General features: G+C 40.2%; 1 protein-coding gene across 1 annotated transcript in view; it reads right to left on the bottom strand.

Annotated features, from left to right (window-relative positions):
* Positions 1-18,981, bottom strand: part of LOC108718261 (kelch-like protein 29) — a 610,001-nt gene that overhangs the window by 104,095 nt on the left and 486,925 nt on the right. The window contains exons 8-9 of the mRNA XM_041565068.1: positions 13,077-13,276; positions 9,400-9,659 (exon numbers count right to left, since the gene is read on the bottom strand). Coding sequence (XP_041421002.1) covers positions 9,400-9,659; positions 13,077-13,276 — 460 coding nt within the window. The remainder of the gene's footprint in view (positions 1-9,399; positions 9,660-13,076; positions 13,277-18,981) is intronic.

The raw sequence follows: 18,981 nt of genomic DNA, 5'->3' as shown, positions 1-18,981 counted from the left end.
TAATTAGACTCCAGTCTAGGAAAACCCACGTCACTCAAGCACGTAAAATGCAGCTTTTAATCAATATATCATTTATCATTTTCAGCAGGAATTGCTGAAATACATGAGTCAAAATTCTTAACATAGAAATTACAACAGGAGTGTTGGTTAAGGTTAGCCTGTGGCCTCCTCCCAGCAATAGCGCTATAATAAATAAATTATAACTGCAAACACCCGTTGTCCCCAGAGCTTTTTTCCCCTAAATAGAGAATGGCCTGGTAAATGTATATTTGTTTCTATGATTCTTCTTTTTGCAGGTTACTCGAGTCAGTGGGAGCTTACCCTCGTCGTTACAGAATTCCCCCTACTGATCTGGGCAAGTTGTTATTCGGGAGATAACACAATAATCTCTCCGCACCTCAATAAAAGCCTTCAGTGCTGATCTGTGTTACAAACGAAATGAGACGATCTTAGCGTGATGCATTCAATTTCCATATAAAATCAACTGCAGCAGAGTTTGTGAAGGGTTGGACCTTACAGACATGTACATTGGGTATCTGTCCTCACCATAAATGACTACAGCTAATTAAACTCTCTAGCAGGGGTCCCCAACCTTTTTTGTTTTACCCATGAGTCACTTTAAAATGTAAAAAAAAAAAAAAAATTAGAGAGCAACAAATACAGGCAAAAAAATCCTGGTGGTGCCCAATATCAGCTGTGATTTGCTATTGGTAGTTCTTATGTGCAAAATACAAAATAGGGGTGTGGAAGCACTCTAAAGGCTAAGTAATAGTATATTTAAGTATAATGGAAGTGCTAGTTTTAATGCACATTCCCTGGGCCCCTGTCTCAAAAGTAAGTTTTACAAAACAGGGGTTTTTAGTTACAAAGTTATGATCATAAAGTTGAAAAGCCACCATACCACGTCAAGGTAAACCCCACATGGCGGTCCCTAACTTGTTTACCTCTGGTCATAGTATAAAAAGTCTTACTGCATAGTAGCATTCAGTGTAATCAGTGTCTGTTGAACCTTGGTTTCAGTGAAAAGGATCTATCCTCCCCCGCCAGTATGCGGCTTTTAAGGGAGAGGAATTGTCCAACCAACGCCCTTAGTGAAAAAACAGCGTTCAACGGACATTGATTACAGGTAATGCTAAAATGCACATAAAATATAAAACAAGTTAGGGACCGCCATTCGGGGTTTACCATGACGTGGTATGGTGGCTTATCAATTTTATGATCATAACTTTGTAACAAAATAACCCCTGTTTTGGGTACATATGCAATAGCATTTATTATACTTATATATATACTTTAAAGCCTTTAGAGTGCTCCCACAACCCCCCTGTTTTGGTAGTTCTTATGTGGACTGGCAGCCAACTGAAGCCTTTCATATATATACAGTATAAGAAAGCTCTCTTAACTCGCTTTTCAGCAAGCTGCTCCTTGGCATAAAACTGGCTACTTCCCAACCCTTTCTACTGTGGGGGATCATGAACAGGGTTGGGCTGGGCAGGAAAAAACCTGGTGGGCCCTGCCCAAACCTGCTCCACACCTTAGACTTCTCTGGGTGCCTCCTGATCTCCCCCTAGTCCAATTGTGGCTGCAGGAAGACTGGAAGGTACATGTGGGGTGGCCAGGTTGCAGCTTTTTTGGGAGTTGTGGGCGCGGCAGCCCATGGGGGTGTAGGTGCCCTTGAGGAAGAAGCCCTGTTGGGCTGGTCATGAAAAACCCAACTCAATGTGATTGTGATTTCCAGATTTGCATCTTTTTAATATAGTCTCTCTCTTTGAGCACTGAATTAATTTCTTATTTATAGGACTTGTCAGCACATCTATACCGAGTGGCTCATCGGCTCTCGGTTAAGGGACTTCCTTAGGGAGCGACATTTGGTTAGAAGGTGCGGCAAACACCAATTTCTCTCACGTAATACAGGATTATCCAAGGCCTGTATACGTCTAGTTGCTGGCTCTTGCCTTAGGTCTTTTGAGACGTTAGGAGCATTCTGGTGGCATGAGTACCACCCTATGAACCAGTAGGTGATGTCTTCTAGAAATATCACAGACCCAAAAGCAAGGCACTTCCTAGAGGAAAAACCCACTGATACATAAATAACCTTTCCAAGTACAACGTTACATAATAAAACTTGAGTTGGGTACAGATATAGCTGGTGGCCCTCTATACAAAAAGTCTGTTTAGTTTGTGAAATAATCACAGATCTTGATGAGCTACAGTTTCAATGCTACTTTCTGGTTAATGCCAGCAAAATGAATAGCTATCGATCAGAGACCATTAGTGGAAGTTTTCCTACAGAAAGCGGGTGTAATCAAACCATTTAAGCACCCAGAGTCCCAGAGGCAGAAGGCTTCATCATATTTCATCTTAAAGTTAAAATATCCTATAATGATGGGTACCTTTATCTTCCATTTATTTTCTTGTAAATAGAAAGTCAAATGCAAAGGTATAGCTTCTCTATATATTTGCCTGTATACCAATACTGGGTCACTGCTATATTGTCTTAACATTTCCAGCACCCCTTGTGGTCAACATAAATGATGATGTTTATGAAGGTCCATTTTGGCAAAATGATTTATCACGTTCTGTTTATGTGGGTATCTAACCATAGCAGTCTCTTTTAATACAGGTATGGAATCTGTTATCCAGAAAGCTCTGAATTAGGGAAAGGTGGTCTGCCATAGACTCCATTTCGTCCAAGTTATCCAAGATAAAACAGTAGCTTGTACTTGATCCAGACTAAGATATAATTAATCCTTATTGTCAGTAAAACCAGCCTATTGGGTTTATTTAATGTTTACATGATTTTCTAGTAGACTTAGAGATCCAAATTATGGAAAAAACAATATCTGGAAAACCCCAGGTCCAAAGCATTCTGGATAACAGGGCCCATACCTGTACCTGGGCAATATCACAAGGCCACATTGTGTATCTAAGGCTAAAAGAACTAACATAAGCCACCCATTTTTATTCCTTGAAGTTAATACCCATCTCCACTCCTTCCATGTTCTTGTTAAATCCTTAAGATGATATCCTGCTATTTTGTGCCATATCTTAGAGGCAGTAGAGCCCTATTCAGAGCCATCATTTCACTGGCTAATCCCTAACGAGCCAATCAGAAAAATACATGCAGGAGAGATAATTAGCCAACTCTCAGCAAGCAGAAGATGGGAGTTCATATGAAGCTTCTCCAGATGTACCAGAGGTGCTGAAGGCGCCCAACACAGTAGTTTGCTTTCATCGCCATAGGAAATGACCTAATCGCTTGCTATTTCTCCATCATCTGCTTCTTTATTTTCTCTTTCAGACAGTTGATTTCATGCAACTGTTGCGGAGACTGCTGACATGGATTTATAATTGGAAACAGCTGTTGATCTGTATTGCTGAAGTACAGCACCAGCTCATGTACTATCTCTACATAACACTAAATATATACATATATACATAATAGCAAACACGGAATACAGTTTTATATACGAAGGTAATACAAAACTTGCTACAAGATTAGTCACCTATACAATATTACAACTGGGCAAACTTTGCAGTTGTTATTACATTTCGCCCTATTCCTCCATTCCTGGAGTTCTCCCCTCCAACTAAGGGCAACACTAAGCCTCTTTGGAGAACAGCAGCCAGTGGGTTGGAGTTTGGCAGGGACAGGTACATAAAGGTTTACAAGGGGGTGGTGGGATTCTAATTTTTAAAAAAAGAAAATCAAAGGGAATGATTTTAAAGATATCCATGACTATTGATCAGCTCCAGGCTGCACCATGATCTCTTCTCCCAGCTCTTGAGCACTTTAAACTGTGATCTTGTCTTAAAACTGTCTCACCAGCTCCAGAACTGCAGAACTACTCATCCCAATACTGTATGTTACTATGCCTTTAGAGCAGTGGCAAGTCAGCTTCAGTAGAAGACCATGGCAGGAGGCCTACAATGAAAGTAGCCCGTCCCCCCATTGGCGCAGTTTGGCCGTATTTGCTGTAGAGGACCAATACCAAGAATATATGGAAGGGTCTCTCAAAAGAGAAAAAAAGTCTAAAAAAATATATGTCTAGGAATGCTGTATTTTATATACTGAGCTTACTGTACCAGACTAGAGATTCCCCAGCTCTACAATAGTAATGAGTCAGGTCTCAAAGTTGTCCAGAAAAGACACAGACTATTAGAATAAAGGTTTTTGGCAAGGGATATTGGGAGCTGTAGCTCAAATATTGCTAATTCCTGCACTAGATCCAGATACCACTCATAGCAATAACGGTTATACACAACTACAGCTCCTCAGCAATGGTTGGTGCTCTCTCTGGGATGGTGGTACAAGAGTCAAGATGGCTGGGTTGGTATATAGAAAATTATCTGTAATTTCCTGATGAATGTATAATTATGCTCAAGATTTGGACAGAGTTCAAATTTCATTATTTCCTCCCAGAAGCTGAGCTTGTATATCCCACTTGTGTTCTCTTTTCATGGATATTTACCTTCACTGATACCTTCAATAATTCCCCATTGGATTCAAAGGATAAAGCTGGTTAATGTAAGTGTATGGGTAGTGATGGGCGAATTTGGGGCGTTTCGATTCGCAGAAAAATTTGTGAAACGGTGAAAAATTTGCGAAACGGATGCCAGCATTTGGTTCCGTTTTTTGGACGCCGGTGCAATTTTCACTGGCGAATTTTCGCGGCGGTTTTGCGAATTTATTCGCCAGCAGCGATTCGCGGGAATTCTCGCAAATTCATGCCCATCACTAAGGATGGGGCCTCATTTCTCATCTCTAGGCTGCCATTGCCTTCACCAGTTCAGTATCGACTCTTGCTATAAAGAACTTTATAGTAATGAATAAACACTGTGCAATCACCGCGTGGCTCCAGTAGAACAGAACAAATAATTCTACTTAGATGAAGAAGAATTCAATTTAATTAACTATACAAAAATATTTGTCGTCTTCCTTAACGAATTCCAATCAAGAGCGCACTTTCAATCTATGCGTGATTACAAGATTCCTTAATCATAAACTTGCCCTTTAGTTTCTCTTAATGAGAATTAACCATTTGTGGGCTCCTGCAATTTCCACTTTAACTTAATTACAGCTTTTCTTCTTAACCAATTAAGCCAACCCTGTAGGGACTGACGGATTTTGGAAGAAGGCTCGTAGATACGGTAAAAGGAACATGCGCTTTTCCCTGAGCCTCGTTAGTCACTGTTACAATGTAACAATTAGCCCTTTCAGTCTAATGGATGAATATTTGAAAACATTCTTAATGCTCTGTATGAGCCTTGTCAAAAATATTATTAAAAAAGCACTGGAATTCAGCGACAACTCTGGTTAAACAATTCCAAGTCGTTAAGGGGGGGGGGGTGTCTGCGCAGAAGGTGAACGTTGACCTTATTGATGGCAAATGGTGCAATTATGATTGGCAAGACAGTTTTATTGTGCGGGTTACTATGGTGTTGCAGAATGCCATTAAAGTGTTAGATTTAAGGGGTCAACGGTGATCCAATAATAGTAAAATTCAATAGTTTGTTGCCATGGAAATGTGGCAAAAGTTCAGAGAAAATAATTAGTGGTTTGCAGGTGTTTAAATGATGTCTTTTATATGATGTGGGAAAGGACAAGCAGTAATAAAGGCATTACAGCTCTTGTTTTATTATCCTGTTGATTGAAAAAACATCATAATCATTTAATGAATAGGATTGAGATATCTGCGTGGTTATAGTGACATGGAGGGGTGTTTCAGAGGGCACCAAAGTCAAATGCAGCCATGGATTGTATTTATGTAATATTATTGGGCATAGGGATCGACAGGTGAACCTGTGACTACTGTGCATTTGGCATTGCATGAAGGATAAGCTCAGCCAATATGTTTGCTGAGTCAAGTAGACTTGGCTTAGATAACTGTGCCAACAACTTTGGCTTAAAGGCTTGGGGAACTTATTTATTAATTTATAGGGAGAATTATATAGACTTATAAAACCACATGAACATCATGTAAAATACTCCAAGTCTTAATAATAAAGGTTCTGCTATAGGAATCTAAGCCAAGTCTACTTGACCCAACTGAAACATTGGCACCCCAACCCGCCCGTTACTATTCGTTAGGATCCGAGCGTTGGGCACCTCAAGGTGGGCATATCGGGGAGAGATCCGCTCGTTTGACGACATAGCCAAACAAGTGGATCTCTCCGTGTATGGCCACCTTTACCCTGAGTCGCCATATTGTGATGGTCTACTAAAAAAGTATATTATTATGAAAATGTTTTTTTTTTCCGTGTTTTTTTTTTTACATATGAACTGTTTCATGCAATATATTTTTATGGAGACCCACATTGTTCGTGGGGTATAGAAGGGAGCAGTGAAATGACCCTCAGGAGGAGAGCCAAGCCCACAGCTAATAAAGTACAGCCATGTGTATGCAGAGAAAGGCACAAGGGCACCTGCGGAACTGTAAATAAGGAGCACATGTTATTACTCAAACTGTCTTCCGCTGGCTATTCTTTCAGAACAAAGGCACTTTATTCTCGGCTAACTCTCCCTCAATCAATGGCACAATATTCCCCTAGGGATCTATAGATTTTGGGGGGCTGCCTTGTATTTATACAAATGGAAGAAGCTGCATGAAAGAACCCCTTTCTAAGAAATGGAATACTCAGATTATTCTTAGGTTAAGGCATTTACTATGGGCCCCCCAACCTACAGAATGTAATTCATGAAAAAACAAATTATACATTGTTATACCGTGCCACTGCAGTTAAACTACAAGTCCTGGATTGACGTTGGTCTTATTCCCTCAAAATGGCTCCTAACAATAAAAAGAGGAATTATAGGGTTCAAATGTTTTAGTCCATGCTTAGCTCTATTAACATGTTTATATTTATTTAAAATCATGCTGATTTGTTAGTTACTGTGGTTGCCATATAGACTACCAGCAGCTCCTAGCAAGCTTACAAATAAAATCCAGAAGTCTTACTTTACAGAAAGCTACCCGTGTGTCCTGCACTGCACTCTAGGGATTAAATGTTCTCCATGAGTAGAGCAGAGAAGCAAAGTGCCTTACTCTAGGGCAGGGAAGGTTTTACAAATAGGCATGGTATTTGGTTTCTATGATTAGGAAGCAGCAGTTGGGGGGGCTGATTACTATTATCAGCATATGTAGAAGGAATGCAAGAGAGTCCCCAAAAAGGTAGACTGTCAATGTGCAAAAGTGTATTAGGGGAGCTGAAGGGATAGAGCATGTGGAAGTGTTCAGGTGAGGTGAGTGTGAGACTTGTGAGTGTGGCCTGGGGGCACCGGGCTGGTACATCTGGGCCTGGAAATACTACTTGGCATGGCTCTGCTGTAGGGTCTCCCTTCAAAGATGAAAAGTGCTGAGGTAGAGCTTAAGGGGTAAAGCAGAGAATTCTGGTGGTTAAAGAGAGAAAGGGGGTAGAGCAGATAAATCTAGTGGTTAAAGAGAGAAAAGGGGTAGAGCAGAGAATTCTGGTAGTTAAAGAGAGAGAAGGGGTAGAGCAGAGAATTCTGGAGTTTAAAGAGAGAAGGGGTAGAGCAGAGAATTCTGGTGGTTAAAGAGAGAGAAGGGGTAGAGCAGATAAATCTAGTGGTTAAAGAGAGAAAAGGGGTAGAGCAGAGAATTCTGGTAGTTAAAGAGAGAGAAGGGGTAGAGCAGAGAATTCTGGAGTTTAAAGAGAGAAGGGGTAGAGCAGAAAATTCTGGTGGTTAAAGAGAGAGAAGGGGTAGAGCAGAGAAGCAACATACTTCACTATAGAGGTTAAAAGTTTTCCCTGCAGGGGGAGAGCAGACCATGAGAATCTGATAGTTTGAGAGCATGGAATCGGTTGTACCAGGGTACCATCAGGACCATCAGGAGTCCTTATCTGCTGGCCTGGTTCCTGTAGCAGTCAGTATTGGTGTTTATTTATAAGCAGGTCGGGAATTTACTTTCCCCAAGGTTTTGCCCAACCAGCCCCATCGTATAATGTCAGAGAAGGGCTTAGACAGATACATCAAAGGAGGCACGGGTCATGGTGGTGATGTCCTCGGCAGGTTTAGCCCCTGACTATCAAAGTTGTGCAGAACATTATTAAATATTCACAAAAAATGAAAGCAACCCATATTTATAAGTGGCATATATTTTTTTACAGCACTGCCAAGGTAAGAAAATAACAGACTTGTGCAATATCAGAATTGTTTACAACCAACATATTCTTTCATTGGAACTGATAAAGCAACATCGTGCCCCCCAGTGAACGCTGCCCGGGGAACCAGCTTTATAAATTAGGTAGAAAGGCAAGTTAAAAATTCTAATAATGAAGCAAAATGAAATAAGAGCAATTTTTATGCAAGAAACCCCCCACCTCCCCCACAAACAACAAGCAGATCTTTGTGTTGTGGAACCAGACTGGTATGCGAAGGGTCCAACCTGCTTTGCTACATAAACATTATCTAAGCTGTTGCTGAAGGAGCCACAGTGACACATAGAAGAATTTATAATCTTTTCACTGGGGGTTCCAGAGCCGTGGAGGAAGGGAGGCGGCAGAAAGCTTTCTAAAGCAATAATAAAAGCTGGAGTTATAGACCTGCTAAGGAAAAATATGACTGATATATTTCACTATGAAGGAAAGTTTAAAAGGTTGTAAAAAACCTAAGACTCGTTATGGCTTTTCCAACTATTATTCTTGGATCGGAGAATGAAAACAAGAAACACATTCTAAAGAAGTGAATGGTAGTTCAATGCTCAGAATCCTTTAACCACTGGCTTCCTATGGGTATTGGTGGGTATTTAGGGCCAGAGAACAAGGGCTTGGACTTTGTACATTCAGATGTCCCACAATAATACAACAGCCTACAGGTCTGTTTCTATTGGTCAAGGATTGGCTCTATTTTCAATTAAACTGATTGGCTTCAGGTCGGTCTAACTCTGTGGACTTTATTAGCTTCTAAAAGGCAATGGGTGGTCTAGTCCTTTTAAAATTCTAACACTCTCATTGGCTATAAATTGGTTTAGCCATATTAACGTTTCATGGCTACAGGTTGATCAGTCCCTGTTGACAATATAATGATCACAGGGTGGCAAAGACCATTTGATGACAATTGTTGATGTCTACCAAATGTTACATTTTGTCTTAAAAGAAATCGACCCTTTAGAAGTGAACTGCGATATACATTATTCCCCGAAGTTAATGATCATTGCATAGACCCGAGTCTATATATATATATATATATATATATATATATATTTCTAAACCTTTCAGGTCTGTGACTATGCTACAGGAAGGTCTCCTTGATGTCTGCTAGGTTGGTATTCATTTAAGTGATATAAATGTGTTATTATGATGCCTAATAGTTTCCATTCCTAAATAACCAAAAATCAAACGCATTGGCTGACCCATAATTCCATCCATCTCTCCTACCTGGGCTCTGTTTCCGGGATCCTTCTTTATCCACTTTATCACCGTCTCATAAACCAATTCCTCAGCTTTTGTGTTCAGGCTGTCGTTGGAGATGTAGGAGACAAAATCTTCCTTGGATATATTCAGGATCTCGTCCTGATTGGCGGCCTCAGGGAAGTTTTGCAGGGCATAGGCCTTGGCCATGTTATATAGTTCCACACACTGCATCGCTTCGGCCATAGCTAAAATCCCAAGGCAGTTGTTGGCAGTCAACTGTTTTTCTACAGAAAATAACAATACAATTGGAATCCCAGTATTATTCGCCGGCTGAGTGACAACGTGTTAGTAAATCCATGTTAACACAGAAGAACAAGAAATATGGTCACTATTAAATGATCACCGCATTGTTTGCTGAGTAGGCACTCAACGAGTAATCCTCCAGGCAGTTGTAGTTGAAAGGTATTTATTGAAGTACAAGTATGGATTACAGCCTTACGCATTTCGTGTTTAAGTGTTGTGAGAACGTGAAAGACTGTAATCCATACTTATACTTCAATAAATACCTTTTTACTACAACTGCCTGGAGGATTGATCTTTGAGTGCCTACCCTACAAACAATACAGTGATGTCCGCTCCCTCATGCTGATGGTTCGGGGCAGAGCACCTGGGCCTCCTCAAATACATGGTGAATCGCTTTAAAAGAAATATTTTTTGATGATATTACAGTATTAAATGATACCTAAAATATTTCTCCTTCCAAGATACATTTCTTTGTTTCTCTTTGGTCCTCTTAATCAAATGGGAGAAACCCTTCCACTGCCCCACATCTCACTGTAATATACTTTGGTGCTCATGAAAGTTCCTTATAAAATCTTACCCAAAGTCTTTGTTTACAATGTCCCAGGGGCGTAACTACAAAGGAAGCAGACCCTGCGGCTGCAGGGGGGCCCAGGAGGTATAGGGGGCCTATGAGGCCCTAATTAATGAGAAATGTCAATATATATTGGTAAAACAGGACAACCTCTGGAAATGTTGGGGGCCCTAAAATTAATTTGCTGTGGGGCCCAGTAGCATCTAGTTACTCCACTGCAATGTCCCCACAACCTGCAATCATTACTGCTCTCCATATTTGCCCACCAATATGCTCCTAGACCTTTAGTTTCCCTAGTCCCCATCCAATCATCTCTCCTCTCAATCTGCAACATGTTGACCTATCTTCAGGTAAATGATACATCCAAGGAATGTAAACCTGATTCCTGATTGGTTGCTGCACAGATGCAAAAGATGCAAAATTGTCTAAATTCAGTTAATGGTCAACCATGAATCTCATGTTGGGTGCACTGCCTCCACATTCAAGAAGCAAAGGTGTTGAGAGGGCTTTCTCATGTGTTCTTCTTATATTAACCATTCTTGGGGACTCCAAACTATATGTACCTCTCAAGATATCTTTGCCTTATATCCAGTAGTTCTTTGCTTTCAAAACATTTCTAATGTAAAAATTAACTGTTGCAATATACTAGGAAACAAAGGTCAACTGTGGAGTTTAAAAAAGCAATAGGCCCTACTTGTAAGTATTTTGTAAGTAATATATAATATATATATATATATACATAGAACACTTGGTGCTGTTCACACTCTCCTGTTCCATGATGCAGAAAACATTAAACAAACCATTTTTCTAAATGACTGTTATCATAAGATTAGAGCGAGCGGCAGTGTAATAGTAGAGTTTCTTGGCTCGTTGGAATGGAAGCCTTAGGGAAACATTTTCCTTATAATCTCCAGTCCCTCCTCCACCTTGCCCAGTAATTTCTGGTGATTTATGATTGTACATATCTGTTTTCATTCTGTAGACTTTGTAATTCGATGAAATAGATCATCACCAAAAAAATAACTTGGCTTTATTGAATGTAAAGTGCCATCTAGCATTTAAGATGTATTATTTGGGGCATTGATTGATGAGTATTTAGATCAACACTAGGAGATGAGTGTTATTTGGTATGGATTAATGGTGTACGTGCAACACATTTAAGTCTCCATATCTAAAGATCCTATTCAACTAGGGTTAGATGGGCAGCTTACTTGTTATGTTGTGGGAATGTAAGTGAGGAAAGAAAGTCTCTTTACTTTTTAACACCAACACAGCCTTGTCATTGATTTGCCTGGGCAGTCAAGGAACAGCGAGGTGAGGTAGGCTTACTACAATGTCAGCAGTAACACCTTGGTGATGAAACTTTAATAGCAAAAACAACAACAAAAATAAACAATGTTACATGTTCCCTACAGTTAATTGTAAGTCAACAGTGTCCTCAAATGGGCCCAACACTGCTCAACCAAGGCAATCATGCAGATATTAAAAGAAATCTGTACTGGACATAATTTATATGATCCTCTCTATGACCCAAATAGGACTGTACCCAGGGCAGGTGACTAAATACTAATCGTATGTTCCAAAGGTCATTTACAGATTTAGCCTGCAAATGTGGGTGCTCTAAAATGCAATGTAGAACACATTTTTTTTTCAAAATGAATCAGTTAATAGTGCTGCTCCAGCAGAATTCTGCACTGAAATCCATTTCTCAAAAGAGCAAACAGATTTTTTTATATAAAATTTTGAAATCTGACATGGGGCTAGACATTTCGTCAATTTCTCAGCTGCCCCAAGTCATGTGACTTGTGCTCTGATAAACTTCAATCACTCTTTACTGCTGTACTGCAAGTTAGAGTGATATCACCCCTCCTTTTCCCCCCAGCAGCCAAACAAAAGAACAATGGGAAGTTAACCAGATAACAGATCCCTAACAGATCCTGGTAGATCTAAGAACAACACTAGTAATAGTAAAAACCCATGTCCCACTGAGACACATTCAGTTACATTGAGAAGGAAAAACAGCAGCCTGCCAAAAAGCATTTCTCTCCTAAAGTGCAGGCACAAGTCACATGACCAGGGGCAGCTGGGAAATTGACAAAATGTCTAGTCCCATGTCAGATTTCAAAATTGAATATAAAAAAATCTGTTTGCTCTTTTGAAAAATGGATTTCAGTGCAGAATTCTACTGGGGCAGCACTATTAACTGATTCATTTTGAAAAAAAATGTTTTCCCATGACAGTATCCCTTTAAGATACTTGAATCCAAAATTCTCCTGCACTTCCTCATGGTGGCCAATACACCGCCCTACATCTTATGATGAATGGTGCACAGCTGCACCCATAGATGCAGGGAAGCCCTGGAACTACTGCCACTCTACACCTGGCAGAAGCTCCAGGGTTCCCACAGCAGGTTGAGTCAACAGGTACAACCCCCACACCAAAATGGAGTGCAACTTGTGCCTTATTTGCACCAAAACGCAAGCACAATAGCAGCTGGTGCAATTCAGAATGAGGCCACAATTTCCCTGGGACCCACTGCATTGTGGGTGATTTGCTTCCATAATTGCACATTGTACACTGAACTTGTGTTCATAAATGACTCCTCCAAGATACAAAGGAGCAGTGCTCTTCAATAAGGTTCCTCTTGGCCTAGGCCTTCCCTCCATATAGATGTAAATATATAAAAAAATAAACATTTCTTAAAGGAAACATTAAAGACAAAAACAAAAGGATTAACTAAAACAATTATAATGATTGTGTGATTTATCCTTCAGAATAGACAAAGAATTGCAAGATTAGGGAGGAGAATGCAGGCAATGTGGCTTACCGAGGAAAGAGATGCAGACTTTACAGAACGTATGAAACTGAAATTTGTTTGCTGCCTCCAAAAGGATTTTTGCATTTGCGGAATCTATTATGAGAGAACCCGTATAGACAAACTCCAGCAGCAATTCCAAGACTGCAGCGTTTATGTTCGACATAGTCAACTCCAGCTTCTCTCCATTTTTGGCCGTGTCTCTCGATGACCTGGCAATATCAGACAAGGACATTCTTAGAGGTCGCCCCGCATCGTCTTTCAAACCAGCTCTCTCAATATTGGGCAAGTCGAGAGAAAGAAAAAAACATACACTTTACACTTCATTAATTTCCTTCATTGATAGAAGTAATTTGAAGAAAATTGTCATTTTAAATAACTGATCTTTAACAGGATCTGAAAGAGAAGCGAGTTTTGAATTCATTTAAAGGAAATAAAAATCACACGACTAAAACAAAACACGGGCTTTATTGCTAGTGGTTTCTGCACTCTCATGCAAAATAAAAAAAAAAAAAAGGAGCAAAACGAAAAAGTATGAGCCGAAGTTAATGAAAATGGCGACAATGTTAGTTTTCAAAGGGAAACAATACATTTTTATACCAGCATTAATTATGCAGCAGAAATTTAAACAATTGGAGCCGATATGCTGACAGGCTAAAATTCCTTCTAATCTGGAAGTCTATTGTTACACTAAATGAGAATGGAAGATATTATACACTTCTATGAATCTAAAGCTGTTTGTTAAAATTACCTTTTTTGAAGGTCTTTTTGTTCGTTCTATGGGAATCTATCACCCACATTCTTAAATATATCATGCAGATCTGGTAATTAGCCCGAAACTGCATTATGCAGCCTCAAGGAGACACAGGCATGATTAGGAGAGTGGAATCCTATCAAGATTTATGGATTACAGTCATGCACCCAAGTTTAAGAAGCTCCAAGCCTTGAGTTGACTAGGTGCCTTTTAGTTGATATGCCCATTCAGATGCTTGAAGGCTCCAAAAAAACTTCACAAATCAATTACAGGCTGAACACCTGATCTCAAGTATTTCTTCATAATATATGTACGTGCATTTAGAATACACACTATTGCAATTTAATCCTTAGTCATCAGCTGCACTTTGGAATGAGTGAAGAATGTGTTAAAGAGCCAACAAAAGCCCCAACAAGTATAAAGGAGCAAATATGATATAATTTGATTCCAAGTATATTTGGGGCAGGATAAACCATGCTGAGGCCCATTCTTAATAGAGGGCTGTTGAACCTAAAATGCTACTACTATTGTCTTCTACAATTCCTACCACCCTTAAGGGATTTCCATTTTACCTTCTCCAGCTTTTGTTAAACTGGTACCAATACAGTTCAGAAGTATATTTGGAGCAAGAGCCAGGATAAACCATGTTGGGGCCCATTCTTAATAGAGGGCTGTTGAACTTGCAATGCTACGACTATTGTCTTCTACAACTCCTACCACCCTTAAGGGATTTCCATTTTACCTCCTCCAGCTTTTGTTAAACTGGTACCAATACAGTTCAGAAGCAGATGGATGATCGAGGTGTAGCCCTAAAACATATGCCCTTCAGCTCTATCCTTCCTGTGCCATTTGCCAACCCTCTCATTCTGATAAAATCTATGTATAAAATGGAAAAGAATCAAGTTGGAATGGCACACATTCAAGAAGTAATGGTCTAAAAATATATTGTTCCCTTCAGGCACTCAAAGGAAGACCTTAGTGGAGATGCTTTGGAAAGGGAATACAAGACAAGGTCGACAGACAAAAATGGTTAGAGCAGAAGGAGGGGTGGGTAAGGAGTCATCCCGTTCTGCCACAGGAAGCCAGCAGCCATCCTTTTGGAGTGTTCAAGACTTTTCCTGCATAAAGTGCTAAACAATTTGGAATCAGAATTAGGCCTGCATTTGGAAGTGTCAATTAGTGTCAGCTACTGAGGCTGTTGGATTTGGCCAACAATGCATAAGGGAAAGCTGCAACGTTAGGATCAGATACTCCTGAAATAGTAAAGAAGTCATTAAAACAAATGGTAATGAGAGAGGAAAGGGAAAAAAGCTTGTTATTGGTAAGAAAATATATATTTATTTGCTTGCATTAACTTCACCAACCTTTAAACAAGTGCATTAAAGTACAAGGTGTTGTGTGTGTGTTTCAGGTGTTCAATTAACCTAACAAGTTATTGAAGACCTTAAATCATCAGCTCATGGGAGGCAGCACGTTTATTAGTCTGTCTGGTCTCTCTCTGAAGAGGAGCCATGGACAGAATTGAACAAATACACAATGAAAACGCTTGTATAAGAATGATTGGTTTATTAGATGTCTATTCTTGTGATTGGATGGCAAACTATGGTGGCTCCCTATTGCTGTTTGATTTTAACTGCCCAGCCGTTGACCAACTCATATTACTCTTGTAACCAATAGTAACCAATTAGCTACTTGGTTTCAAACAGTAGACTATTAAATGCTGATTGGATGCAATGGGTGAAAAGACTTGGAAGGCCCCCACATAGGGTTTGTGAGAACCAATTCTACGTCAAACTATTAAAAGAGAGTGGAGCATGTGACGTGTCTAAATCAATATACTGGTTTCAGTGGGTGGCACTGATTTTTTTTCTTTAATTATCAAAAAAAAGGAACATGTAAAAAATATAATAATTTGACATTTTTGCCGGAGCCTGCCGGGATGTTGGATGGAGTTGGGGTGGGAAGGCGAGAAGTGGACGGGAGGATGGGGATCGGAATACCGAAGACCTCTCTGAAGGTTTTTTTGCAGGGGTGCCCGGCGCACTCTAGTTACGCCACTGTTTCTAACTAACTCTTTCTCATTCACAAATAGAAATAATAGGAGGGGGGAATTTAAGCAATTTAGCATAAGCTGGAGAGACTACTAAATATAAATAAATAAAATAAAATATTTAGAAAACTGTGGAAACCATTTTTTTAAAGTTATCTTTCTAAAAATGAAACTCCCCACCCTCCAGCCCCAGCTCTCTCACAGCATCAACACCCGCCCAATTACCAAGCTCTTTAACGACGCAGCATAAAGCTGAAATCATAAACCAACCTTCCAGATAGGTGAAAGCATTTCATGGTTACAATACAGCACTCAAAGCCAACCATCTAATTTTTCTAATAATTTATGTTCTTGAAGAGCTGGATTGTTATTTGTAATAATGCCAAATAAAATGTAAAAAGCCATTGTGCTACCGGGCAATTTCCTTCCTCTGTAAATTCAAAGAAAAGAAATATTTACTAATGCGCACCCGCTTCCTTTTGTGTGATATTACAATGCACATTATTCCATAAATTGCATTATGAGGCCATCAGGTATTTTTTTCTATTCTGGTAAAGCATTAATCTGCCATTTTCCAGAACGTGTAATTGGTTAGAATTTTAAGAAAATGCCTGTTCCAGCTGTGCACAGCCAATTAAAATGACAGAAGCACTTATGGGTCCACCTGTGCTCATGCGGGGTTCTGGGGCACACAATTGGAGTTTCTTGGTGAACAAGAAACTGCTTTAAAATAATTTCATATCTTTCTCCCCATGTGAAGTATAGAAGCTTTCTAAAAGAATACATTTCTGATAATAAAGTGGAAGTCATGCATGGCCATCAGCATCAAAACACAACCCCGTGCACTGGGGACATCACAGTGTCAGATAAAAGATGCAACTTTGATTCCATAAACACAAACTGAAAATCCATGTGTCCCTTGAAAATCTGGAGCTGACTGAAGGCTCATCCGGTGAATATTAACAATGCAGTAGACCCAGTGGTAAAATCCCTTCATCCAGCAGAGCACGCAAAAAGGAACAAATGGAAAATGCTTTTTACAGTAACCCCCAAAAATGTTAATTTAATTTTAGTGCAACATGTGTAAGATTTCCTCTACACAGAATAATCACTCAATTAAAGCATGTATCACTCTCATATTAACCTTAGATATCAGTTTTGGCTAATACCAAGCTGTGTAGACGTTGTGTCATATAATAAAGATATATAATAAAGCTTTAAGCAGTCATTGGGTCATTTCATTAGTGGAATATAGTTCTCTAAACTAACCCCTTCTCAAATTTGAATATACTGTACATCACTGGCACCTTTCTCTGTGGCTACATAGGTCATAGAGAAGTTTGTGTGGCCAACTACAAGCTTCACCAGTTGCTCCATGCCCTTTAAATGTTAACAAATGTGAGTGTCATACAAGACAATTCCAAACTGCAGGGGATAGTTTGGATTCGGTCTAAGGTGCTCTTCTGTCTATAACAGCCACCTTTGGCTTAGGCCCTGGTTCTTGGTTTCTGCCAAATCTTACTGCTAGGGTGAGTGTGGATGAGAGACAACCTTAAAACTTAGGAAAGGAGTCGGGAGTTAAGTGTACTCAGATGGACGGATCAGAACAGGATAACCAACCAAAGAATCATAAGAAAAACGCATAGCAAACCAGGGTCAAAGCCAGTGGCGGAACTACCGAGGGAGCAGGGGTGCGCGATTGGACCAGGGTCCGTACCCCCTCAGAACTCCCTGGCAGCTCACGCACCACTGAAGCTGGCCGGAAAATTACATACGGAGGGGGGTGGGGGGGGGTGCATGTCCCGCACCCTGCTAGTTACGTTACTGGTCAAAGCCAGGAAACTAATGAAGGGGGCAAGACTATGGCAGGTAAGGAACCAGAATAAACAAGTAGGGTGTCAGGTATAGTCTGAAATTGAACTCTGCACTGCATCTTGAACTATGCCTGCATTAAGTCACTGAGCCACTGGGGTCTTTACGAGTTGGCGTGGGTCAGTTATCTGGATGGTCATGTTACCTTTCCCTGCTGCTTTCTTCCTCCACCCACCTCGTCAAGTGTTATCAGTTGATCAATTAAGGGGCTTTATAAGCCTGTTACAAACAACTCCCAGTTGCTCGATCAATAAAGCCTTACAGCCTGCTACCATGTTGTTCCTGCTTGACCCCTGCCTAGTTTCCTGTTCCTGGTTCCTAATCCTTGCCTAGTTTCTGTGCCCTTTACTAATTACTGCTGACCTCCTGCTACTGACCTTGGCCTGTTTACCAGAGACCCCTTGCTCACTGCCAGTTCTGACCCTCTGCCAGTTTATTGGACTGTTGGACAGTTCTAGTTTGCCACCTGCCTCTGACCATTAGCCTGGTATAGGACTTGTGTATTTCATTAAACTTTCATCTAACCTGCTTTAATGTTTCCTTTAATAAATCACCTTACTCATATAAAATGTCATCTGCCCTATTTGTGTATTGCGCTAAGCCATGTTTGTGTATTACCCATGTTACACAGCTCCTACCTGCCAGTCACTCACCTGTGGCCAAACCTGACAAAGAGTCAAGTAACCGAAGTCAAGTAACAGGATTCAGCACACTGGGGAACAAGCAGGCTTGAGCTACAATAAGAACCACAGTTATCTGAAGGTCCCTGGTTCAAATCCAAGTGGGTGACAGTGTTACAATGAGTGACCCATAACAGGACCATTCCACTTGTCCAAGAACAGCATTAAGCAATGTAGAGTTGTCAGGATACAGTAAAAGCAGAATTGTTACTCTACATCTCTACTCTCAGGTGGACATAAGAAAAAGTAACTATTAAAGGGGACCCGTCACCCAAAAAAATTATTCAAAATCCTATTTTATCAGATTATCAAGGAATATGAACTTTAACTACACTATATAAATTATTTAAATCTTGATTCCTTCAGTCTGGGATTTCAAAATTATAGCAAGCAGGCAGCAGCCATTTGGTGGACACTGTTATTAAGAAAAGCCTTGTATCATCTCAGAATCTTGTTTGTGCACCAGAATGGGGGACCTGATGTCCATCTCCATGCCCTGACCACACAATTATATGGTAAAGAGAACTGGGGGAATGTGTGGGGAGCAGTGACATCTAAGAA

This window comes from Xenopus laevis, chromosome 5S (genome assembly GCF_017654675.1).
Source record: "Xenopus laevis strain J_2021 chromosome 5S, Xenopus_laevis_v10.1, whole genome shotgun sequence".
NCBI classification, from domain to species: domain Eukaryota; kingdom Metazoa; phylum Chordata; class Amphibia; order Anura; family Pipidae; genus Xenopus; species Xenopus laevis.
The sequence above is the reverse complement of the archived record's forward strand: the minus strand, read 5'-3'. Positions and strand labels throughout refer to the sequence as shown.